Raw genomic sequence first — 25,098 nt, forward strand, 5'->3', positions numbered from 1 at the left:
TGCAAGTTCAATGCACAAACTGGAAAACAAGGTCTTTCTAAAAGTTTACTGAATGTTTGCTTGACCTTATTCCTAAAAAGCCATACCTCAGCTGTTGTATCACAAGACTGTTCAGATGTGTTCACCTATTTCCCTTCAAGTCACAGATCTCACTCAATTTATTCTCAGCTGGGCACTTTTTTTTTTTTTTTCCATTGAGTCTTTTTTGGTCAGCAGATGAACGTTTTACCACCTCTAGGTAGTTAGGTGACACCTACATTTCACTCCAGTTCCAGCAAAACTTATTTCAGCATCCAACGCAAAGCTCTTTCTTCTATTTTATAGCTGATGGCCAAGGGCTGCAGAGCAGCAGAAGGTCACCGGCTGGTTGCTCTACCTGGCCCATCTCTTCTACATTCATAGTGCACAACATGTAGAAAGATGCCTACTTTGATTTAAAGGCAGCCAAGTGACGGAGAACAATTTTACGCCTTTCCTAGGACTAGAGGCTACATGCAGGAGGCAGTTCCCCTGGTCAGAGGCGCCACGATAGGCTCGTCGTTCCAGATACATTCTCTGCTCACCCCAGGTGGCCTCTTCTCTTAATGCATCCACATAGCTTCCTGCTCCATTATCCCAGGCACATAATGCCAGTTCTCCGAGGAGGACGTGGGCTTAAGCTGGCTTGTTCCTGCGTAGTCTCAAGCGAAAGGGGAGCAGACCGAGCACCTCTCCGCAGAGGCACGTTGGTGTTGACGTATCGTAGGAGAGCCATTTTATGTTTGTCTCTCCAGCTCATCTAACGCCCCCCTTTTTCCCTTTTTAAATGCAGAAGTCACACTGTTTTTAAGTCCTTAACACCATAATTAATACAAATAAATAAAAAACAAGCAGTTGCCGTTTATGAGAAAGCTTCCAAACAAAGCAAGAACCTGGCCCCTCAAGTCCAACTGAGCAAAACACTCACTGATCATGCATGCACACACATATATTTTTATATACATATATAAACACATCACACACTGATTGATGAACCATAAAATGAATTATAAAATGGAGACTGGAGACTCTCTGACTTAGAACGCTATGCATACATCAAAAAATTGATAGATGCATTTATCAGTAACTATAAAAAAAATTAACTTCACCTTAAGGCAGGCTTTTGGCTGCAAAAAACTTAATAACATCATCTCTTTTTCTGCCACACTCAATTATATTGATCATTATTTTAACACACTCTGAAGGATTGGGAGAGATCATAGGGCAAGAGTTTGAAGATTTTACTCCTATTTTTGCCACTGATGGATAGTGTTAACAGCCGAGGCAAGTCGGATTTCTGCTATGTTTCACAGTTTCCCCTTTGTAAGTGGGGATAATATTTCTTACAAGTTTTTGTAAAGCAGCTTGAGATCTTGGGGAGAAAGCAGCTATTTAAAGGCTCAGCGTTATTATTTTAGGCCCCGATTCAGGAAAACGTATATATGTATATGTCTAAATTGTGATGATTTGGAGGGATGAAAGCGCTTCCTTTAGGCTAAGCTCATATTGATGTGGTCTTTCGGAAAACGCTGCCCCAAATCTTCCAGTTATGCCTGTTAAAATGCAGCCTACTGAAATGTACTTAAAAAGTAGAGATAATTTCTAAAAGGGGGTGAATTAACAGCAGCCCAGCACATCAAAGCGTTACCTCCCGTGTTTCATTCAGACGAAAGATCACGCGGCAGCGCCCGTGACTTCTTCATTAGCTGCACACAGCAGATATTAGGTCCCCTCCAAAGATCCTTGGGCCGTCCGGAGCTGGGAGCAGCTCAGCGTTGTCATCGGGGGGGGGGGGGAAGAAAGAAAACATATACCAAAAAAAAAAACCCCCACACACAACCAAACGCGTTCCTCGGAGCCAGGGCTCTTCCCCCGGCTCCCCCCCCCGCTCCCATATTTGTATATATTTCGGGAGGAGAGAGTTTGTGCATAAGCTGCACAAGTTCCTGGGCGGACCCCACGCGCAGCCGGGCTCAGAGTCGCCTTGGCGGCCGGCAGCCCGGCCATCCCGCCGCTCCGGGCTTGACAGCCGCCCGCGCCGGGGGGACATGCAGCGGTGGCAGCCGTGAAGCCGGGCGCCCGCGGGAGCCGCAAGATGGGCTGCGGGAAGAGAGCGGCTCTGCTTTCCTTGCTGCTGCTGTCCTTCTGTGAGTAGGAAAACGTTTCGGCTTGAAGCAACGGGCTCGGAGAGGGCGTTTATTTTCCCTTCCGCCGGCAAAATAGCTAATCTTTGATTTCTCCCCCGATAGTATTTAGCCGGAGGGTTCGAAATAGCTGAGGATTTCAGGGAGAGCGCTCGTGGCAGCGCTGCTCCGGCTGCGCACTTCTCCCCCAGCAAAGGGCGAGCGTTGGACTGGGTGGAAGAGGCTGCGCGCTGGCAGATGTCAGTGTTTACAGCGCAAAAAAAAAAAAAATATATATATAGATAGATAGATAGATAAGCAATACTTGTTGGAAATTTTTATTTTAAGGATGGGGAGGGGGAGATAAAAGCAACTGAAGTGCGCCGCTGAACGATCTGGCTTCAACGGTGTCCAGATGTGGTGAAGTTTGCAGCTCAGAGCTTTTATCAGCCTCGGTTTATGTGCTGAATTAATCAAGCTATTATAGAAGGAAAGAAGTGGGGAGAGGGGGAGGAGAGCTGTCTTTGCAGCAACATCTGGTTATTCAGCAAACCTTTCCAGCACTTACGTAAAGATTTCTTTGTAATAAGTGCTCTGTTTAGGTTTTGATAGCACTTCTTCAATACTGTAGATAAAACCCTCCAGCAGCACTTGAAAACGTGCCCATCCATGGTTTAAATTCTCTTGTTTATATCTTGATGATTGTTTCATAACAGGGGATAGATTTGTATATAAGTGAGTGTTATATACACATCTCCTAAGTATGTGTGCGTGTCTGTCTGTATATACAGTACCTACGTATGTGTATACACACATATATCCCTATTTAGGATATATTTATATATTTGCATGGACAATGGGACTTTGTACAGTGAAATCTCTTACAAACACAGACCCGTTCCACTCGACATAGAAATGTCAATGCTAGCAAAATTGCTTTTTGCTCAAAGCAAGGAAGTATTAGGATAATAATTCCAGGATTTTTGCACCCAGATGAAATGACTGGGGATAGGGATCTGTATCTATGTTCGCCTTCCATAGGTCCCCCTATCTACAGAAACAGGGAATGAAAGTAGATGATCGGTCAGCAATTTGTGTGTAGGCAAATACGACCTTTAGTGCAACCACTGAAGCAGAGAGCCCCAGACGAGAGGATCGGGAACATAAGGTCAGGCTGATTTTCAAAAAAAAGTTGCAGAAAAATGTGGCATTCACTATTGTAGACAAAACCCCGAAGAACATTTGAAACGTAGGATGCTATACTGATAACACCGTCCTGCTACATTAATCACATTTGGAGCAAAACTGAAGGAAATACTACAAGCCATTATTTAAAGCACAGTGTTAGGTTGTTTTTGGTAAGAAAGATGACCACTAATTATCCTTCAGAAATACCTAATTTTGGAGTTATTTAACTTATGGTTTCCTTTTTCTAAAAGGCAGGGTTTTAATCTGAAAGAAGCCAAACCAAAACATATCATGATTACTAAGTTCATCTGAAAGGTTACGTGAACGTTGCGATGACAAAATTTGTCTCGATTTGGGGAAAAATAAAACAAAACAAAACCTATACCAGGCAGTCTCTCACTAAGCCAGTTCCCCAGAGTCATATTTACATGGGCTACATCTGGCTCCCTTGTGCCTGGTGTTAGAGATCAACCCTGCAGCAACCCTGAGACATTGTAAGTACCCGGGGTGCCCGCTTTGCACTGGTATGAAATGAGAAGGGAACAGCAAGTTCCCCAAAATGACAGACAGTATGCATTCAATTATTCTGAAAACAACAAATTCCATCACTCATCCAGCCCGGCTTTAAAGAGCAATAGCAGCAGTGTGGTGACAGCGGCAAAGTCGCTCCTCTTAGCACAGAGATTTAAGTATTACCAAAAAGAAAATGGCCTCGATTTCCTCTTGGTTCTCCCAGAATAGCTCTGTCAACACCAGCTGATCATCTTCAGCGGCTTTACTGTTTTCCCAAAGAGTTCGCACCAGGGCAGCCGAGACCTGAATTCAGGCTCCATATGGCCTGTCTCTATCTCTGTAACCACCACCACGGTCATCCAACAGCCCATCTGACCGTTTATCTGTGATGGAAGGACAGACTGCCATCTGACAAGAGAGCTAAAAATGCAACTACTGGATTTCCGTAATTCTCCCTGGTCAGCTCACGAAAGGCATACTGGTGTTGCCTCAAAATATCTATTATCCTTAAATTCTCCCCCGTGGCAGTGGCTGCTGGAGGGCAGCGTTTCTACGTTCCTTTCTCGGCAGAATGGAAAGACAGGAGAATTCCCCACCACGTCCTAACCCAGGAGCTGCCGCTGGATTATAGCGTTGTACTGGTGCTCAGGGCTCACCCTGGCGCTGCGGAGGTTACAGGGGAGCCTAAAGACTTTCAGTGTCCTTAGTTTATCCAAGAGAGACTTGGGAGGTGACCCAGGTGTCATTTATGAAGAGCTCCCAGAGATGCTTTCTGGCAGAGGGCTTCCTGGACAAAGGCAAAGCAAGACTTACCTGCTGGAAGCTGAAACAAGGCATTTTTGTATCAGAACACGACACAGTAAAATTGTTCCAGCAGGTAGTTCCCAAACTCAGGACGTGGTGATTTTTTTGTTGCTTGAAGCCTTCAATGACTGGAAGACTATCTATCTGCCAGGAGTCCTGTGACCCATTCAGAAGTTAGGGGCTCGGTATAGGGATTACTGTATTGTACATACAGCAACACTCTGGCCTTAAAGTTTATAATTATGAATTTTTCTCCCCTGTTTTGAGTTAGAATCTCAAGCGTCTCCCTCATATTTCTATCTATCAGAAATAGGGCTCAGGGTTGGCCATACAAGCATGGGAGTGAGCTGTATCTAATCTTGTAGGAGAGGAGGAAAAAGCTCCCCATGTCTCGCAGCTGTTGGGACAACCTCAGAAATACAAGCAAAGTGTCCCTGGTGTGACGACAGCTCTGGGGGCCTGAAGAACCCAAGGAGCCCAGCAGGATGCGGTTGTCCTCTTTTGCAGCTAGGATGCCCATGAAACTCAAAATCCAGCAGGGCACATTGTGCTCATCAGGAGAAGGTTGTACACCACAGGACATGCTGAAACTCCAAAGGAAGAGTCTGCCCAGAGAGTCCAGCAAGTGCATGTGCTCATATTTTGGAGCCTTACCTCACATTTGTGTCCCCAGAGCAGTGTCTGTGAAGGTACACACTAGGGTATTTAAATATAAATGGTGGATATTTAAAAAAAAAAAAAAAATCACTGCCATTTGGTCCATGGCTCTCCCTAACCAGTGAGGGGTGAGGCACTGAAGGAGTCAGCATTATCCTCACATGAACGTATCCCATTTCATTCCCAGCTCTCCATCACCTTTTACGTGGCCTCCGCCCAGCGCTGGATGGGAACACTAGCCTCACAGCCGCTCACCCTTGGGAGATTTTAGCCCATCCGCTCTCAGCTGCTGTCCCACCACTTGGTGCCTCTCATGGGCCATCTCTTGGTGGACAGTGGCTATCTGAGGCCACGTGCTCCTCCTTGCTTATACAAACCAGCCCCTCTTCCTCCAGTGAGCCTCTTTGGCTAAACATATAGAGTGTATATAATTCATAAATCACAACGGGGAGCTCCAGGGCTGTCAGCAAAACATCTCCGGCTTTTGATCTGCTCGAGAAATCCCTGACCTATCCCAGGCTCCTCAGGCAGCTAGTTCAAGACGTTGGCCTCATATTTCTAAGGTCAGCAGAGCTCAAACCATGGGCTGTGCTACCACCGAAACCCCACGGGCCACGGAGCTAACCGGAACTGTGCCCCGGCACTAGCGCAATTCAGGGGTGTGAACCCCGAGGTCAAAAACGAGCTGACAAGAGGGAGAAATGGCAGTGTCGCCCTCCATTTCACAGGCAGGTTTATCCTTTCGCGGCAAGGGGACCTGCAGGTGTGAGGCTGAGCCGGAGCAGTGAAGCAGAGACTTCTGCTCCCAAACCACTTGGTGCATGTGTGCAGGCGCCACAAAGCCAGGCAGCAGGGCTGCTCATGGCCAACCTCCTTGGGAAGCACCATGTTTTGCTTTGCCTTTCTTTTAAAAGCCAAAATGCCAAGGAAGAAGTTATCGCCCTTCAGACAGACAGAGAAAAGGGCAAGAAAAATCTTGGCAATGCAAGATCAGAGACCTCTGCTATGCTGCACCTGGCATCAAAGCCAGCAAGGAAAGCGATGAATGATTTTAAATTCATCTTTATGCATCTCCAAAGCTGACACAATTTCAATTTCAAGGCTAAGACAGCCAGCGGTGTACAGCTATGTCCAATTTATGAAAGTGGGCATTCCCTCTCTCTTTACATCTTAAAACTGTGATCAGATTTGAGGCAGGCTGATCATCACTAGAGCTGGTCAAATCTGTATCTCGGTGGGGGGCTTTGAGGGGAAAATCTTTTCTAAAAAATAATTCCATGGAACTGAAAATTGAAAAGGACCATTAAAAAAAGTCAAAGCTGACTTTTCCTGCTACTGCTATCAATATTTGATGACAATCACAAAAATATTTTTGTGAAAAAAAAAAAAAGAGCAGTAAAATAGTTCAGCCAGCTGCAGTCACACCATTTGTTAGTTCTGTTAAAGGTGGAGACCTTAACAGCTGTATCCAGCATATTCACTGAGTATGAAGAAAGCAATCAGTGGTGTTAGAAGAAGATGACAGGGGGCTTTTATTCTAAGGAAGTATTCAACTCTATTGCCTATTCCCCACAGCTTTATATTGTTCCTTGTTTTGCTCCATCCCATTTATTTCCTCAGGATATGTTTTCCTGTCTTAGTGATAACTCTCTCTGCAATAACATTTGCTTTCGGTCGGGTGCCACGGTGTTGCAGCTTACCATAAACTAATGAACTCTCCCATGGATTGTCATGTTTTTGGGGAAGCACAACATCTGATCTTAAAAAAAAAAGCAGTCCCACCAATGAGACAAAATGAGCAGCTCCCACACACTTTGCTCTGTTCAAAGCTAATGTTTAGCACTGTGTGCCAAGTGAAATCCTGGAAGAGGCCTCCGTTTACAAGGGAGATAACGCCACTGATGGCTGGCCGGCTTATCAGACCTGTGGATTAGCGCTATATTATCATAGTGTTGGAAGGACCAGCACCCCAACCAGGAGATCATATTTGCTTAGGGATCTTCAGAGATGCATGAGGGAAGCAGAGAGGTGGCTCTGAGCTCTCTTGGCTCCACTCAGACGCACAGCCCCTAATTCGGGGAAGACCGTTGTGATTGTGCCTCCAGAAAGGATCTGCAAGGTCCATCAGCACCATATTTCCTGTTCTTTGGTTTCTCTTTTTATTACAGTCCATGTAGGGCTGAAATTTTCCTGCCAGCTGCTGGTAGCTGTCAGCATTTTAGGAGATGTGGGAGAGCCTGCTTATCTTGTATCCCCTCTGCAGCCCGCGCTCCCCCCAGTTACGCCGGTTCAGGACATACCCTTTCATGGAGCTGTTACACTGCAATGTTTTGCTTCCCATTGATAAGCCAGGAACACGCCTGACAGAGGACAGCTGATTTATACTAGAGCAAATGCGTCTTGTCTTTGGGGCAATTAATGTATCCAGCTGTATGTTGCAATCTGCCAGTTTACAGTGAGCTGAGGGCTATTGCCCACATGGATTCTAGCAGTTCTGAAAACGTACCTTAACCAAAGCGTTACCTTTGGCTAAACAGGATTATTTACAGCTGGATTCAGGATTAAAAATAAAATAGAGACCTTTGTAGCCGTTTGCAAAAACAAGAGGTACTGAGGAGCTGATCCGCAGCTCCAGCGGTGTCAGCTGCTGTGTTTCACTTTGGAGTCCTGTGCTCTCCCCAAATGGGACTCGCAGAACAGTGCAAGCAGCCTTGCACCAGACATGCTCTCCCCGGGCCTGCGGCAACGCTCCTCACCACGCGGCGACGTTCTCCCAGCTCTGCGGCGTTAGCTCTAGCCCAGTCCCAAACTCCAGGTGACACCGACTGACATGGTCGCTTCATCTGATCACTAAGAAGGCACCTCCTTGCCCCAGTGCGTGAGCATCTCCTAGCCTTTCCAGCTCCCCCAAAAGCCCTGTGAAGATGCTCCCCTCCGGGATCAACAGACTTTTCCTAGGTCTCCGCTTCTGGGAGGCCTGAGGACATTTGAAGTTCCTGCCCTGCTGGTTACTACGCTGTTAAGGTTTTGGGGGGGGGGGGTTGTTTTTTGTTTTTTTTGGGGGGGGAGGACTTTTTTGGTCCCTCCCTCTCAAGAGCAACAGTGGAAAACACCGAGATTTTGATCCCGATCCCTTCTCACTTTGGCCATTCCCAAAGGAGATGGCGTGACTGTGTCTTGCACTGCCCCCGTGCAAGCACCCTGCACCTTGTCAGGGAGGCGATATGGCTGATGCGAATTCGTACGGTCTGTCCCCAGATATCCAGGGCCTGTTTCCTCTCTCTCCCAGCTCACTGTACCCTCCTGTGTCAGAGCAGCACACAGGCACCAATTCTGCTGCGAGCTGCGCACTTCTACGTGCATCTGGGGAAGGCACCCAACTTTGCCAAAATGAGGAGCTCAGACCCCCTCCTGTGAAGGGTCTCTGCATGTCGCATTACTACAGGTGTTCCCACGGTCTTTACGACCAAGAGCGGTACAGGTATTGCTTTAAAAAAGCTCCTTGGCCCATTTAGTAATGTGTAACTGTGCCTTTTGGCCCATATGGAGAATGAGTTGCTTTGCGCCCTCGGACAAGTGGGTGACAGTAGGTCACCAGCTGATGCAGCTGACAAGCATGAGAGAGATCTGTCCAATGTTGCTCGATAACTTTCTGCCTGGGAGAATCTGAACAGCCAGGTGGAAGAAAAGGGACCAGCTGCCATCTTGCCACATAAAGCATTTTTTCCATGGTAGGTCTATCCCCAAATTAGCCCCGACCAGTGCACAATCACAAACAAGGTCCTTCTTACAGTGGGAAGTGACACACAGAGCCATAAGCAATGAGCAGCTGAATTAATCATCCTCCTTCAAATAGACCGAGGGTACAAGCAGCCACAGAAATGAGACCAGTGGATCCCCTGGGAGCTCAGTTCCTGCTGTGTCTTTAGTATGTCAAAAGGCACCCGGGACAGTGGCAGAAAGCGTCCCAGGCGTTCCCACCAGCTGCACAGAGCATTCGCTTTGGGGCGAGTTCATCCCAGCACACATCGACTCTGGTTTGGGGCATTTGCTCTGCGCTCACCTGGGTGCAAAATAGCACCACGAGCGACGCAAGGTTTTCTGTCACCCGCAGCAGGCTGCAGCATGGAAGGAAGCTGCTGGACAAAATTATTGCTTGGTGGCATTCAGACTGTGGCACATTTCAGGCAGCATCCCAGGGCAGGAAGCTGGGTTAAAAAAAAGGCAGCACACGAGTCCAAAATTAGAAGATCTCAGAGCACAGGACAGCAAACTGAGAACTGATTTGTCCCAGTGTGCCAGTTCCTCCATGCTGGAGGAGCAGTCTGGCTCAGCCCTGCGGCCACCACAGCTCCCTCGAGCTGCGCTGCAAGTCTGTCCTGTGCCATCGCTCCCGTCCTCGCGCCGGGAAGGTCTCTTGCGGGGCATCTCACACCTGCACAAGCTCCCTCTGCATTCATGGGTGAGGAACAAGCAGTTCAGGCGCTGTCAGCAGCACCCGCGCAAAGCGATAGCCCCACTCCCGCACAAACCCTTACGGTCTGCTTTCAGACAGCACTACATCCCCCCAGCAGTAGGTCTGCAATAGGTCCCTTCTGTTTTAGGAAAACGGAGAAATAGTCAGGTTGAACCGAACCGCAATGTACAGTGCCTTTATGTAGATTACAACGCGTTCCTAAGCTTCCTAAAAGAGAATTTTTAGAAGCAATCAAGAAAGAAATGAAAGGTAAGAACATACCAGCTTATCTAGCCGCATGCTAAGTGCGCTGTGCCTTAGGGAAAGCGAGAAAGCTGTAGCATCTGCACCCAGGCTAGCCTCAAGCTCGAGTTCACTCTGACAGCACTAATTGCTTAATTATTGTTAGATCCGGTCTAAATGAGGGCAGACCTCAACTATACATAATAATTTTAGCAGCCGAAAACAACAGGCAGGACTGGAACAACTTGATGATAGCACACGGGTGGAGAATTAACAGCACGTCTCTGCCCTGGAGCTCGTCACGCAGTCTCTTGTAAGCCCTGCTTGCCTCAGGTAACCAAAATACTGTAAACACAAAAAAATACAGACTAGTCAGTCAAAAAGCTCCATGCGAGATATGAAGAGCAGCTCCAGCCTAATGTCTCTGTGTTGGCTCATCACAGCCCCTCTAACAGATGGTAACTCAAACGGGTGCCAGGAATTTCAAACGCTCCTCAGGAAGTTCATCTAAATCATCAGCGAGCCACTTCTACTTAAAACAGAGTGAACCCTGTTGCCCAAACGTGACCCCCATAACGTTGCTATTGCTTACCTATTTGGATGATAACTTTTAAGTTTCACTTCCATCTACTCACGAGGGTCCAGGAGGCCTGCAGAGCCTGAAAAGCTTACACAAAACTAAATTCCAGAGCATAATATGATAACAACATTAATGATTAAAAAAAAAAACACTACTCATGGTGAAATAGTCAAGCCAGAGCAGCATCTGCAGCCAGCTTGCAGCTCACTTTCTTTTGTTGTTGGCTTCATGGTGCTTTTTTATCTCTTTCTGCGTCGAGCAGAGTCTCACCTGTGGCATGTTTTCCTGCGATTGAGGTGCAAATAAGGGACAGAAGCTGCAGTTAAATAAATCAGATAGGACACAATTGTTGGTAGCTCCAGAGAAATGAGAAAAACAGAAACAACGGCAAGAGCATGAGTGGTTGGTTGCCTGCCTGCCTCCAACCCTGGAAGTGCTGTCAAACCCTCGCAGTTTCTGCAGCGACTTGCAATGGATGCCAGGTTGCTGGCTTGGCTTGTTTTCCCAGGGTTTTCCTGGTGTTGCGCATGGGTCAGAAGGACAGCTGGGGAGGTGAAAGGAGAAGAAGAGATTAATGGCAGTAGTTGCAGTAAGAGGACCTCGCTGCCAGCTGCATGGTGTCCCCAGGTAACAGGCGGCAGCAAGCCATCCAACAAGGTCCAGGCCTGTCCCGGCCCTGGACAGCCTTCAGAAACCTTGGTTTACGGTGCAGCTCTTCACATTGGACTTTCAGACCCCGGGAATTAACCACCAGCCGCTGAGTGTTCAGTGGGATAAGGAGCGTTATTGCAGGGCAAACTCGTGACCGCTTCTGTCTGCCAAGGCGGTTTTCCGCGGCGCGGCAGCAGCTCGGGAGGCACCGGCCGCAAACACGCGGTGCGCTGCGAAAGCCAGCACGCGCTCCGCGCTTAGGGGGCAGAAAAAAGTAGAATTAAGTTATCATCTGGTGTGACTTGAGGGACCCCTGCACTAGCGTTCAGCCCTCGCTAGGGCCACGTTTCCAACGAGGCTCTGAGGCATCGAAAGCTCCTGCGGACCGTGTTTCTGCTGACCTCCCGAGGGTACGAGCGAGCCCCCAGAATTACCAGCAAACCCCCAAACCCTGCTGGTTTTAGGGCGGCTTTGCTCACGGCGTGGGTCCGTACAACCTTACAAGCGGCTGTAACGCCCATGCCGAGATGTGAATGTGCCCACGACCAAGGTCTTTCTGGCCCTTTTGTCCTGACCCATCATGACCCATCTACGGCCGGTGGGCTCCCCGTCTCAGGCCGCCATGCTCGCGTTCAAACCACAAGCGCTGAGGCGGTTACATGGCGTGCGAGCTCAGAAAGGCCTCGTTCAGCGCTGAACTTGGACTTGCTGTCGGCCAAAGAGGGGAGCGTGAAGTGAAGCAGGCGCTTAGGCGCGTTGGGGGACTACAGGGAAAGGAGGGTTAGGAGCACGCAGCAGGGCGTCCTCCCAGCCCTCAACTGCGCTGGCGTTGAAGTGAAGGGTTAAGCGCGTTGACAAAACGGAGCCGAAACGCGCCAAATATTTTCAGACGTTTTCCAACGTTTCAAAGAGGCAGCGAAAAACGGCGTTGAAAATCCTTCCCAAGCGCGGCCGGTGAAGACCGTTCTCCCCGTAGCGTCGGGTCAGGACTTAACGGACCTCAGGTCGCGAGGGCTTTGTTTGTTTTTTGAAACTTTCATGTCAGACTTGATTTGTCCGGTAATTTTTATATTTAATAGCATTCTCCAGCTGAAAGAGAAACAGTCCTTCAGCATAACACGTTTCAAGGATTATCCGCAATCCACGAAGATGTTTAAAAATACTTAAGTAAAATAAACTTTATTACCTTAATCGTTTCACGCGGAGAGTAAACAGAGAGGGTTTGTTTATGAGGTCCTGAAGCATCCAGCTTGCAGCGTTTCCATAACTCTTTTCTAACGAGTTGCGTTCGAGCCCAAATGCAAACCGCCCGCGGGGAGGTGGGGAAAAAGCCGGCCAGAATCGCTTTGCGCTTGGAAATGAATTTCACTTCGGGCCCCTTCAGAAGGGTTTTTGGTTGACTTTCCGCCGGCGTGAGATCAGCAGCGGCTTCGTAGCCTGCGGGATGGGTCAAGCCAGTGACGTGATGCTCAGTAAATCCAAGAGAAATAACACAAAATGCATCATCCGGGCGGGGAAGAGGGACGGTGTCACAGCTCGTGGCACCAACCGGCCCACCCAGTTGGGCCAGTTTATAGGCTTCGAGGCCGGTGAGGTTGCAGACTGGCTGGACGGACCTCCTGCACGGGTATATCTGAAAGCAGAGACGTACCCTAAGGGCTCCGGCGCCGCTCCGGCCGCCAGGGCAACCCACCGGCCCGCCTGGAAGTGTCCGGGCTCCCGGGTCCGGCTCTGGCTCTGGCTCTCGTATGAAGTATTACTTCACCCTACTTTTCCTCGGGGCACTTTGGAAAACCATAACGGCCCCGTAAACCGAAAGAGTGAGATTTGCCGATTAAATTATTCGCTGTGGGCCGTTTCCGCAGTGGGAGAGACGGCGTTTCGCCGAGATGTCGGTGCCTGCGCAAAAAAAAGAAAACGGGGTTGGCGTGGAAAAATGCAGAGCCCGGGGCCGCGTAACGCCGCGGGCCCTTCGCCTGCTCCCGGCCTGGAGGAGCACGCGGGGCCCGGAGACGCTGCTCTGGGGCACGCGAGGGACCTGTAGGCAGGGACCTACAGGCAAAGGACCTACGGACTTGTACGCAGGGACCTTCAGGTCCGCCGGACCCCCCTGCTTGGCCTCAGCCGCCAGCCCAGCCGGCTCACCTCCTTCCAGGGCGTCCTGGCGTGGGCCGACGCTTCACTTTCTCCTGGTTCTCCTCGTTTCTTGCGTTTCTCTCGCGTTTCCTCCTTTTCTCCCCGTTTCGCTTCTCCTCCCCCCCATCCCCGTCCCCGTCCCCGGCAGACCGGCCGCCCAGGCCCGCGGGGGGCTGGCGCCACCTCCGCCTCGCTGCTCCCGGGGAGCAGGGCAGCGAAGTGGGGGACGAAGGGGTTAATCGCGCCGCGCTCGGCGCTCCAGCCAAGGCTGTAAGTGACTCCCTATGGCGATTTTTGAAGAAAGGCTGCCTGGAAAGGGGGGCCGGGGATTGGGGGGGGGGGAGGATAGAAAGGAGGTTTACTTTACAGCCGGCCTTGCTCCGTCTGCAGAGTTTACGCAGTGGAAAACAAAAGCCAGGGTTCGCGGAGGCAAAGCGTTTCTGTCTCGTTAACGGTATGGAAATCGTTTTGCTCTTCGCAGGGGGAAAAGGCGAAGGTGAGCGTGCGGCGCGGGGACGCGCGCAGGCCGCTCGCTCCCTGCCGAAGGGCAGAGCAGCGACACGCAGAAATTACACAAAAAAGAAAAAAAAGAAAAAAAAAAAATGACTCAGAGGCCGCCGGCTCTATGAGTCAGTGGAGCTGCTGCTGTCTCTAGACGCCAGGCGAGAGCAGGGCGCGGGCGATAACGGCGGGCGCTGGGCCGCGCGGCTCTGCGACAGCCCCGGCGCCCAGCCCGGGCCAGCGCCCGCCGCGGCTCCAAGAGCAGGCGGGTAACTACGGGGCCGAGCCGTTCGCCCCCGGCTATAGGCAGAAAGGCAAACGGCACCCGAGACATACCCCGGCTTCCCCAAGCGCCGGCGCTGCGCGGGGCTCGGCCCTGCCCGGGGCTGAGGTGGGAGCGTGATGTCATCCGAGCATCTGCGAGAGATTTGAGACGTCTGCTGGTACAGTCCATGCCCAATTTATTTCGTAATAGGACTGAGCGTTATTTGCTAAACACTTAATTTAAAGGGATGTTTTCACAAAGGAGAGAGAGGGGGAAAAAAAAAAAAAAAAAAGAGAAGCGGCAGAATAAGTCAGTCACCAGCCTGTTTGAAGACGGTCCAGACGGAGCGGCAACGGATACCGCAACGGGTCTTTTTGGCCTCGGGAAGCGCCGATGTCTAACGCGATCAAAATCAGCCCCACTTTATTCGCCAGGAAACATTACTGGCCGGTTGCTTGGGCCGTGCCGCGCGCGGCGTTGGCGGCGCGGGGCCGCGTGCCCCGGGCAGAGCCCCGTCCCCTGAACCCGGCGCAGCGCGCCCGCCGCGTTTCCCGGAGGAGCCGGCGTCTTGGGGGGGACGGGACAAGATAACGAGTCTTTTTGGCTCAATTTGGGCTTGCCTTCTCCTGCGCTGAGTACAAAGACAGGGTGTTTGTAAAGCAGAGGAAGGGAGAAGAGCAGCCCGGCAGCTCCTCAGCAGAGGAGGGTATCGCCAAGAGCCTGCAACCGGAGGCCGGAGCCGAGTTGTCAAAATCCCGTCGGAAAGAGCAGGACAATCGCTCTGCGTCCGGTCCTGGGGGGGTCCCGCGGCGCGGCGAGGTGCAGCGGCAAGGCCGGATGTTTTCCAGCAGATAGGATCTGGGTCAGGCAGGAAAGGGCCTGCGGGAAAGCTGGGGCCTCTCCTGAGCAGGGCACGCCGGCAACTGGAGACCTCCCGCCGGAGACGAGGGCGGCGGGAACCACCGCTACCTGCCCCGTCCGCCCGCAAGGGATCTGCCGGCCGAGACAATCCCCGGCGCGTGATCCTTACAGACGAGCCCCGCGTAGCAGCGGGAAGGAAGTTGCTTGCCCTCGTAATAATTTTACGAGTGGCTTCTGGGCGGTGGCGGCAGGGGCGGCTGAGCTCTCCCGGCCTCGGCCGCGCCGCGCGCCGAGCCCGGGGACGGCGGGCTGGCCGACCGGCGCGAGGAAGGCGACGCAGTAACGCAAAGCGGGGAAACCCGGTGCAGCGGCTACGTGACAGCCAAGCCCCCCGGGAGCCCCGTTTACCCCGCGGGGCTCCTGCAGCGCTGGCCGCCGAGCGCCTGGCACGGGCGCGAGGAGCGCGTCGGCTGGGAGCTGCCTGCTTCGGTGGTGGGACTGGCACACGATCTCCTCGGAAAGCCGCTTCCGAGGCAGGGGGGAGAGGGCGCAGGCACGGCAAAGGGGGCCCAGGCCGGGGAGCGCGGGAGCCCTGGGGCAACGCCGGGCTGGAGGGAAACCTCGAACACCCTGACGTCCTCGGTGGTGCTCTCGGTCCTGCTGCTCCGGCAGGACATCCTCAGGCGCTTGGGGGTAGTTTTTTCCTTCACTCCTCTGCTTTAAAAGCAGCTCGCATTGGCTCTGTAACCTCCCTGGGGTCACGGTTACAGATACCAGAAAAACCATTCCCATTTTTCAGGCGCAGGAGAACAAGCCTTCCTATTGATAAGACGCCAAGTTCAACGCGAACCCACCTATCGGTGACTTCAAACCGTCTTTCTGACCGTCGTTTCACAATAACTTTGACCAAGTGTACTCTTTATTGGCTCACATCACATCCTTATGGCTTCAATTTATTTTTGGACTACTCAGCCCACATTTAATTAGTTTATAGTTTGTTCCAAGTTTTGCTTATCCAGCTCTTTTTTTTTTTTTTTTTTTTGAAGTTTGTATTTTGATGTTTAGCGTTTGCCTTGGCAACATCTGGAAGCCCTTTATGGAAGCGTATTGTTACTTTTACTGCTCGGGCAGCTTTATTAAATCATCTGAGTATTAATATTGCAAGTGATCATCTGGGTCTAATCAGGGCCAAGATGAGTGATGTGGCAGTTAAATCGTACCTACGAGCTAACGGTTCAAGGACACACAGTTCTGAGGGAGCTCTCCGCGGGCTTCGCACACTCCTTTTTAGCTTACTGGGAGAAGAAGAAGGGGAAAGAAAAATAGATATTCCCGCTCTGACCTTTCCTCCAGAGCAGATAAGAGACTCGCAGTCTGAACTAGTTCAGAACAATTTGTCTCCAAAGAGTTTCGTCCGGTTACCGCTGTATTTCTGGATCGCGTTTCCGTATTTAACTCTTTAGTCTGCGCCGACTCCTTCGCGCTGCAGCGCACGACCGCCGAGCTGAACCTCCTTCCCGCGCACCAGCACCACCGTGACATTACTTTATACGTATATACATATATATATATATATTTTTTTTTTTGGAAGGTTGAAGTGCATGAGTCCTGCCCTGGGACAGTGCCGTGGGGACGCCGCGCTTCGGGCGCGGGAACCTCAAATCCCAGCGGCAGGCACAGTTTCGGGTGCTACCCTTGGAGCGAGCCGGGTGGCTGGGCCTGCTGGAGCCAGCTGGGCTGCTGGACCTCCAAGGTCCCCGTGGGCTTCAGCCGGGCCAGAGCAGCCCCCTGACCCAGGCACCGTTTTGGGGGCGGCCGTGGGATGCTCAGCACCATCCTCACCCATGGCAGATCCCTCATCCCCTGCACCCAGCACACCACAGCGAGTTCCCGGCTGGGTGGTTTTAAGTCTCATAGGAGTGATTTAAACAAATTTATTTCCTCTTTCCAAGCATTCAGAGTCGATGGGCTTTTCTTCTGCAGCCGGGCTTCCTCCCCGCTGCTGGCACTGGCCCCGCGCGCGGCCGCGGGGGCTCGTCACGCGTTTGCTCCTGCGCAGCTCCTTCGGCTGCCGCCCGGAGGCGTTGGGTCGGCGAGGGGCGCGCGGCCCCGCGCGACATGCCACCAGAGCCGACCACGGGCCCCGGCTTTGGGAAGCGGAGAAGTTAAAATCCCAGGGAAGTTAACGCCTCCGGAGCGCCAGGAGCGGCAGAGACCCTGAGGCTTGCCCGCAGATCCGGAGAAGGCAGCGGGGGAGAGGCGGACGCGTGAATCTTCACCGTAGTTGCACCCCTGCGCCTTGTGAGGCCAAACACGACACGGCCAGCGCCAGGAAACGTTGAACCTGACAGGCCTTGGCCAACACGTACTATAACATATATTATATTATGTTACTATATGAATAACAAATATAAATATCAATATATTAGCATATTAACATAAATGTTATATTGAATTAATTATATATATTAACATATATATTAAAGATAGCGGAGGAAGAGACTCCACCTCCTCAGACGTCCCGGCAGCCCCACTGTCGGGTCAGATGTCCAAAATAAAGCCTCAGCATTCAGGGTCTCCCGCTCCAGCATTAACCGAGGCGGCCACCAAAAACGCCTTGCCTCCAGCGGGCGCGTTGCTGGGACCCCACAGCCCACGGCCAGCGCCCTGTAGCCCGCTGCGGTGCTTGGAAAGAAGAGGCTCCAGAGCACATTGCATCTCTGCTCCCTGCGCTCCGACACCCAAAAGTGAGCTTTCTAGCCCCAAAATACTTTTTTCCCCTGGGTACTTTACCATCGTGCTTTGCCGGCAAAGCAAGCAACCGCAGCTGAGCAGGCTTTCGATAGGAATGGCTGTTTTTAAACCACTGTTTGGGGTGCAAACCTGCCGTTTGACCGTTCCCCGCAGGTGACAAACGTTGAGGAGCGAGGAACCGGCTCTCGGCCCGCTTCCCCCGGAGGAGGCGGGCAGAGGACGGAGGAACTCGCTACACGGGTGGCACCGGCGCCTGCGCTGGGCTCCCGCCCGCGCCCGGCCCTGCTTTCGGAGGCGGAAACCCCCTGGGCCGCCGCTGGGGATCGGGCGCTTTTGGTTCTCGTTCAACGCGGCGGCCGGGGAGGAAGAGGAGCGCGGTGGCCACCACGGCCGCCAGGCGCCAGCAGGCCGTAGAGCCGGTGGGGTTTAACGGTGACCCGCGCCGTCGAGGAGTCACCTGCTGTAATTCACGTCTCTCCGTGCACGCTCCTAGGTATATCTGTTAAAATAGGTGGAAAATTTATATATGTATGTGCCACTTAGCTGTTTTGTCTTTTTTTTTTTTTTAATAGAAAAAAAGGCAAAACAGCAGCCTTACAACAGGAAGTTTAAATTTAGCCGGGATTTAGTCCTTAACCTAGAACAGTTCATTCACCCTCGGGATAAAAACAGACCTAACCGGGTACTCGTGAGACCCACGCCGCGCAGGCGGGCCGGGGCGGCGGGAGCAGGCGCCCTCCCCGGCATCGGCCGCTGCCCGCGGCGAGGAGCGAGCCCTGGCGCCGCGGAGTGGAAAGCACGCTCGGATGAACCGCCGCGCCGGCTCGGGCTCCTTTTCCCGCCTGCGTCGCAAAGCCCTCAAAACGGTGGGTCGCTCTTTCCTGCCGGCCGGGCGCGCGAGGAGGAGGAGGAGGAGGAGGAGGAAGGAGCGCGGTCACCCTCTTTCCGTCCCTTCTGCCCGCAGCCTGGCGCGCCGGGGCACGCCGCAGCCTGAAGACCAACCTGTGCAAATGGTGCGACTCGACGGCGCCGGCCTGCGAGGAGCGGGTCTGCTACAGCAACTGCAACCTCAACTCCTACTGCGAGAGCCCCTACGAGATCTGCGTGGCCATCTGGTAAGCTGCCACCGCCGCCGCGTATCGCCCGGCGCTTCCCCTTCCTCTCCCTGCGCCCCTCGTTGGCTCCCTTGTAATTACAGTTTGCCACAAAAATGGTTTGCTCTTGCCTATCATCAATACGTTGGGTTTTTTTCTCCCCCCCCCCACTCTAAAGAAATCGGATTTAAACGGCCGACGCAAAGTGCCGCGAGCTCGCGCTGAGCCGGCCGGGGGCAGCGGGCGGTTAAATCTCAGCGAGCCGCTGCCAGCGGGCGTGCGGGCAGACAGGTCGGCGCGCGCGCGGACGCTCCGCCGCAGCACCCTCCTGCGCCTCGGCTCACACGTACGGCGTCTCAGAAGAAGCCCCTCTCCTTGCTTTTTGCTCCCCAGGAGTGAAACTCAAAAAAAAAAAAAAAAAACAAAGAAACTCCATTTGGGGTCTACCCAAAGGGATTTTTTCCCCTTTTAATTTGGCTGCGGAAGTGAAAACCAGCTAGGCGCTCATCTCCAGGCTTTATCTCAGCCCACTCATTAGGGTGAAAGCTGTCCTGCCCCAACATAATTGCCGCGTTATGGGCCAAAAACCAAACAACAACAAAAAAAGCACACACAGCCACGTTCCCCCACGTTGCAACGTTCAGGTCCGAGCACCGCGCGTGGCCGGCAAAGCGATGAGCTTTGCAGTTTCCTCCCCTGGGACGCCCAGGATACCTGGCCTCAAACCCTCCCAGGCACGAGCGCGGCCCCCGCTGCTGGGGGACCCGCTGCCGACCCCGACCCTGGTCACGGCTCGTTTCTGCTGGGGACCGCGACCCGCGATTGCAGCGGTCGGGACCGGCTCGGGTTGGATTTGCACCTCCCAGCCAACCCGTTGGCTGACGGTGGCCGTTTGGACAGCTTTCCACGGCTTCCAGGGGAGCCCTACCTATCTGAGTGCAATCCGTGGCGTGTGAAAAGGACCCGAGCCCACAGACTGCTGAACGCTGGTGGTTAGGAAAACCTCGCCAAGACATTGGCATTACGGGTTTAGACCCAGCGCTACAAGCCTTGCTTTTGTGAGTAATTGGAGTTTCATGAACGTGGCTTTTCAGGATTAGGTCTTGGAAGGCTTTTTCCATTCCCATTGCGCTACCCGAGCGTCCGTGAGCTTTCAAACGTTTCGCATCTCAACTCCAGAAAGGGAAAAAAGCTCTTGCAAAATCATCACCCCACCACAGTTCCCATCTTTCAGCCATTGGGAGAGATGTCTAGGTCTCCATGAGCTCATGTTGTGACCGGTCTTGAAGGTGAGGGGTCTTGCACTGAGCTAAAGAAATACAAAATGACGAAAAAAAGGCCAGATCTTTTTTTTTTTCTTTTTGAAGCAAAGAATGAATTCCCTAGAAACTTCAAGTAATTAAGCTTTTTCCTTTCTTCTTAATTATCTAGACAGAAATAAGGAGAAACTAGGGCTTATCGCCTTTGCATCCCCAGCTCTCGGGCAATTCCCCCCGTGCAGGGAGATCCTCTGCTCTGTGCCCAGAGGCCACGGGCACTGCTCAGGGCTCAGCCTCTGCCCTGGTCCCAGGGTGGACCCAGCACCACGCGAGCTCCGACGTGGCCCACTGCTGGAGAGCCGCTGACGGGCACCGCCCCTGCGGCTTCCTCCTCCAGCAAAACACAGCAACACGTCACGGCTGCAGCCGCCCCCTCCCCATGTCCCCTCTCCTCCGTCCCAGCCCACCGAGAGGTTTCTGGTTTGTCCGCCTTGGTATCCACCTTTAGCTCCACCGAGAGAGACATCACCAGGTAAAGCGAGGCAGGTTTCATGCAGTAGCTGCTCAGTAACTGAAGCTGTATAAACTGTATAAACACAGACACAGCCCATGGCACCTTCAGAAGTCATATTAACTTCATGGCACAATTTTGCAACTCTAAAGGTCAAGACATTTCTAGAAATAGTCCCGACTAGCTCCACAAGTGCCCTGGTCTCTCAGGTTATAAAGGCAGGCGCAAGCGGTCATCCAAGGACAGGATGCGAAACCTAGCAATTAACCCGGGAACTTGGCCACCGGGCTGCGAGAGCCCAGAAAACCACAGCACGCTCATCGGCTCCATCTCAACAACGCTAGCCCAGAGGAGCTGAGCGACAGCACGTGGCCAAGCCACATAGTCTGCAAGCAAACTTTTCTATCAACGCGTCCTCAGGCTCTCTCGCGAGCAGACAATAGGTTTTGGGCAGCAGAGATCTCAGCATCTGCTGAGGCAGAGATGCTATTGGTGAAGACTTGTGTCACAGTGGAGGTATTGCACTAGGCTGAAAGAGGCAATCCTTGCTTTGCAGGCTTCGCTTAGGCCCACAGGTGGATAACGGCACATCGGGAACAGCAACAATACTATGGAAGTAATTTCATGCATATCTAACCTGGCCTAATGGCTGGTGCTGACAGAAGAGTGATTTTGCTCCAGATCCCATGCAGGGCGCTCGGCCTTAGCGTTGGCATTATAAGATCCAGCGGGCGATTATCAACCTGTGAAATATCTACTGGAAACAACTGGATTCTTTGGCTCAGATCACGTGCTAGAAATTTCACTGTTTGGAAGCGATAAACGGATTTAACAAAGTCCCTTCTAAGCACGTACAATTAGAATTATACCAGAGCCACTGCAAACGAGTCATTCACTACATGGCTTAAAAACTAACGATCGGCACAGGTTTAAGATGACATCCAGGTGACGCTGGGATGGCAGTCCCAGGGCTGCCAGCTTTCCGAATGCTGAAACTCTAACTCTTTCTGGATTCTTTTGGCATTTACAGGCGACAAGACAACGAGAGCATCAGGATCAGCACGCTCTGCCACAACCCCCACCACCCGATAGAAAACCTCATGGTCCCAAACTACAACACGTCACGCTGCATCATGACCCATCAGCCCAGCGAAGACGGGATCATCTACATCTGTGGCTGCGTGGACGAGCAGGAATGCAATGACAAACTTATCTTCGAAAACCACACCAACGGTGAGTATTTTTATTAACATTACTTAAAGCGGGGAGAAGCGCCCGGCGCTAATGACAAATAGCTCTTGTCCTGGGAGCTGCAGGGCTTTGCACTTCCAAGAAACAGAGCAGCCGATGCCATGCCAGAACTGTTTCAACATCTTCTTTGACCTCCTGTATAAACACTAGCTAAAATTTTTACCCAGCTACAACTGCACTGAGCCTAGTATCGTCTGTGGCTAAAACCCTCCTGCCAGAAATGCCTTCCGTCTCGCTTTGAAAACATCAGGAGATGGAAAATCCACCATATCTTTCAGTAGGCCGAGCCCTTTGGCACACAGCGAATTGAGCGGGGAACCCAAAAGCTCATGTAACCCCAGAATGAGCCAATGCTCTGAAAGCTTTAAATAAACGGTGCTGGGGCAAATCCTGCTCCTCCACGGGAACCGCCGGTGTCCGGGCAAGGCTGCAGCACACCAAGGTGGTGGTCCCAGGGGCACCGGGCACCACGGCGGATTGTCTCCGCCAGCACTTTTCAGCACATTTCTACAGCAACGTTTTTCTTTGGCAGGGAAGACCAAAGCCCCATCGGCGCTGTAGACCTAAGTAAACGTGAGCAGAGCTTGGCACGCATGTAGATGCTTCTGCAGATGGCCTGGGATCCAACAAGAGCTGTAAATCCACATTAGGGAAAACTAAGAGGCGGCTGATTTCTGCACCTCAGGAGGGTCGTATACTTTGGAAAAGCTTCTAGTTCGATCCTGAGCCTTTGGGGTCTTGTTTAAACCTCTGCAACTCACAGGGGACCAGGCTTATCCAAGTGCCGGTCCAGCAGGCCTTGCAGAATCTGACCCATAAGAAAAGCAAAACAAAATCCCTCTGATTTTCCATAATTACAGAGCAACAAAATGCTGAAAACGAGGCTAAGTGTAACCTGCAAGTTGGCAGCATAACTTCTCCCACAACACGGGGGGAGAGGGGGAAATGGCACAAAATGCAAATTCGCAGAACAAACAAGCCACTTTCAATAAAGGTAAACGATGCTACGTTTGGCAGCTCCGTGCTGCTTCCAGAGCCAAACATAACAGGCACACGCACTTCTAGGGAGAGATAGTCAAATCCCAAAGCCGATACTGGGATATATAATTTCACACAAAAACGACAACTGGCGCATTGGAAAGGCCGCCCCCACCACATACTTTCACAAACAGGCTCCTGTTGCCAACCAGCACAGAAAATGCCGGCAAATGAGACTACGGGTATTACAGGCCTTAAGCAACATCGCTGCCACTTTGACTTACTGGGTAAACCGGTGCCTCACTGTGCTAACAAAGCCAAAAACTTTGGAAGATCCCCCCACTCAATGCCTCTCTGAACCAACCGTTCACATCCTTTTCTACCCCTCTAAGGGATCTTTTGCATTTTACTTTAAACGTTAACTTACGGTGACCTCGATGTTATAGACCAACTTTGAGCAAAGAAATAACTAACACAAGCAAGCATTTCTCTGACGGATGAGGTAGGCAGAATTTTTACATTAATTTAGGCGCCTCAAGGCCTGTTTTTAAATTGCGGTTGCTCTGAATCAGTTACACAGACGCACCAGGTCTGCAGGGGACCCTCTCCAGTGCTCGCAGGTGATCCTGCTAAACGCGCAGAAGCATCATTGCCCCCAGCCCTGGCGCGCGCGCCCTGGAAGCGGAGGGGATGCGAGGAAGGTGCGCGCTGCACCCAGGAGACGCTGGCTACCGTGAGCGATGCAGAGTCTTCTCCAGGCCAACCCAGCTTGGCCTCGGAGGTCTACCTGACCGCGGGCAGGGAAGGAAGGACCCATGCAGCAGCGCTCGACAATATTTGCGGTTAGAGGTCTGCAGTTATTTTCAGAGAAAACAGAGCAGCCCGATTCGTTTTCCGTGGGAGAGACCTAAGCCCTTCCGCAACCCCACCGTATCAAAGGTTTTGCATCGGGAAGGGGCATCCTCACCAAGGAATTTGCTGAAGTTGTGTTAACTTACTGTTTGCAGGACACGTGCACATAACTCCCTTAAAAAAAAAAAAAGTCTCTTTCTCTCTTTCTTTGGAGTTTCAGAGATGTGATCCTAAGCATCGGGTAAATCCATTAAAGCAGTAGGTGATATCCAGGCCTAATGCTTTCCAAAATAAACATATTCCTGAGTTAGTTATTGATTTATATCAGTTTAGGTTGATCTTGTGGTTTGAACTTGATGCCTATTTTAGAAACGCTTTCACAGCCTTGCAGAAATTAGCTGCAGCAGATTTTTTGAAATTTGCCAAGTAAAATAGCTAAATGCTCTGTTTTTCCAGAACCTGAATTATGATCTGCACACACTGAGGTCAAACAGCAAGAGTTTTGCTTATGGAATGATTCTTATCCCTCTTCCCCTGGGTTATTATACTTGGCAGAAAAACCTCTGAGTAAGATTTTACTTGAATATCTCTACTGAAGTCAGCATGTTTATTCCAGGAATTGCAAACATCAAAGGATCAGACAATTATATGTTGTGCGAGGCTTGTTGGGTTTTTTCCCCCTCCGATGATCTGAAGGCTGATAGGGGCTTAAAAGAAATAAAGCAAAAGCAACCATTCCTGCGCAATAGGCGGGTGCCAGTGTTGCAGCGCGATGTAAAACTAAACAAAAACACTGGCAACGGGCTGAAGCTATACTCCTTTGCACTAGTTATTGTGCGAGGCATCCCGCTTTCTCTGGCGTTTGCATTCAGGCACCTCCGTGCTCAGCGTAGCTCCCTGGACGGGCCCTCGGACGAGACGCGCACAAGGGAAGGGGCTAGCAGCCGGCCACGCGCAGGAGACCTCCCTGGTCCTCCACGCTGCCGTGAGCCCCCGTCTCTTCCAGCCCTTCGTTGTCCCCTCTCGCGCTCCGTGTTTAGGAGAGTGACAAAGCCCCAGCCCCAAACAATCTCCGATCTGTGATATATTCAAAACAGACTCTCTAGCTTTTCTTTACCTTTATCGCCTTTATTTCCGCTCCAGCTTATCCCGCACGAGTACAAACAGCGCTTGCTGGCCGTACAGAGCCTGTGAACGGCGGCTGAGCAGTTTGGGCTGCAACCAGCAGGCTTTCACACACCGTCCAGCCCAATTAATATGGGACAACGTCTTGAATCCTCACTTGATAAATGGACCTAGTTCGGAGACCTAAAATGAACAGCCCTCTAAATAATTGCACACATCTGAGTTCTTACCCTTTGCTCAGATGGGATTTGTGTGCAGTATGCATTACGTCCCTGCAA

The 25,098-nt window shown here is 51.7% G+C and overlaps 1 protein-coding gene across 1 annotated transcript in view; it reads left to right on the plus strand.

The window, feature by feature from the left end:
* The first annotated feature begins 1,801 nt into the window (after positions 1-1,801).
* Positions 1,802-25,098, plus strand: part of LOC104145645 (TGF-beta receptor type-2-like) — a 32,524-nt gene continuing 9,227 nt past the window's right edge. Inside the window, exons 1-3 of the mRNA XM_068949125.1 lie at positions 1,802-2,165; positions 18,715-18,865; positions 21,645-21,847. Of these exons, the coding sequence (XP_068805226.1) occupies positions 2,114-2,165; positions 18,715-18,865; positions 21,645-21,847 (406 nt within the window). The 5' untranslated portion in view covers positions 1,802-2,113. The remainder of the gene's footprint in view (positions 2,166-18,714; positions 18,866-21,644; positions 21,848-25,098) is intronic.

This window comes from Struthio camelus, chromosome 6 (assembly GCF_040807025.1).
Source record: "Struthio camelus isolate bStrCam1 chromosome 6, bStrCam1.hap1, whole genome shotgun sequence".
NCBI lineage: Eukaryota > Metazoa > Chordata > Aves > Struthioniformes > Struthionidae > Struthio > Struthio camelus.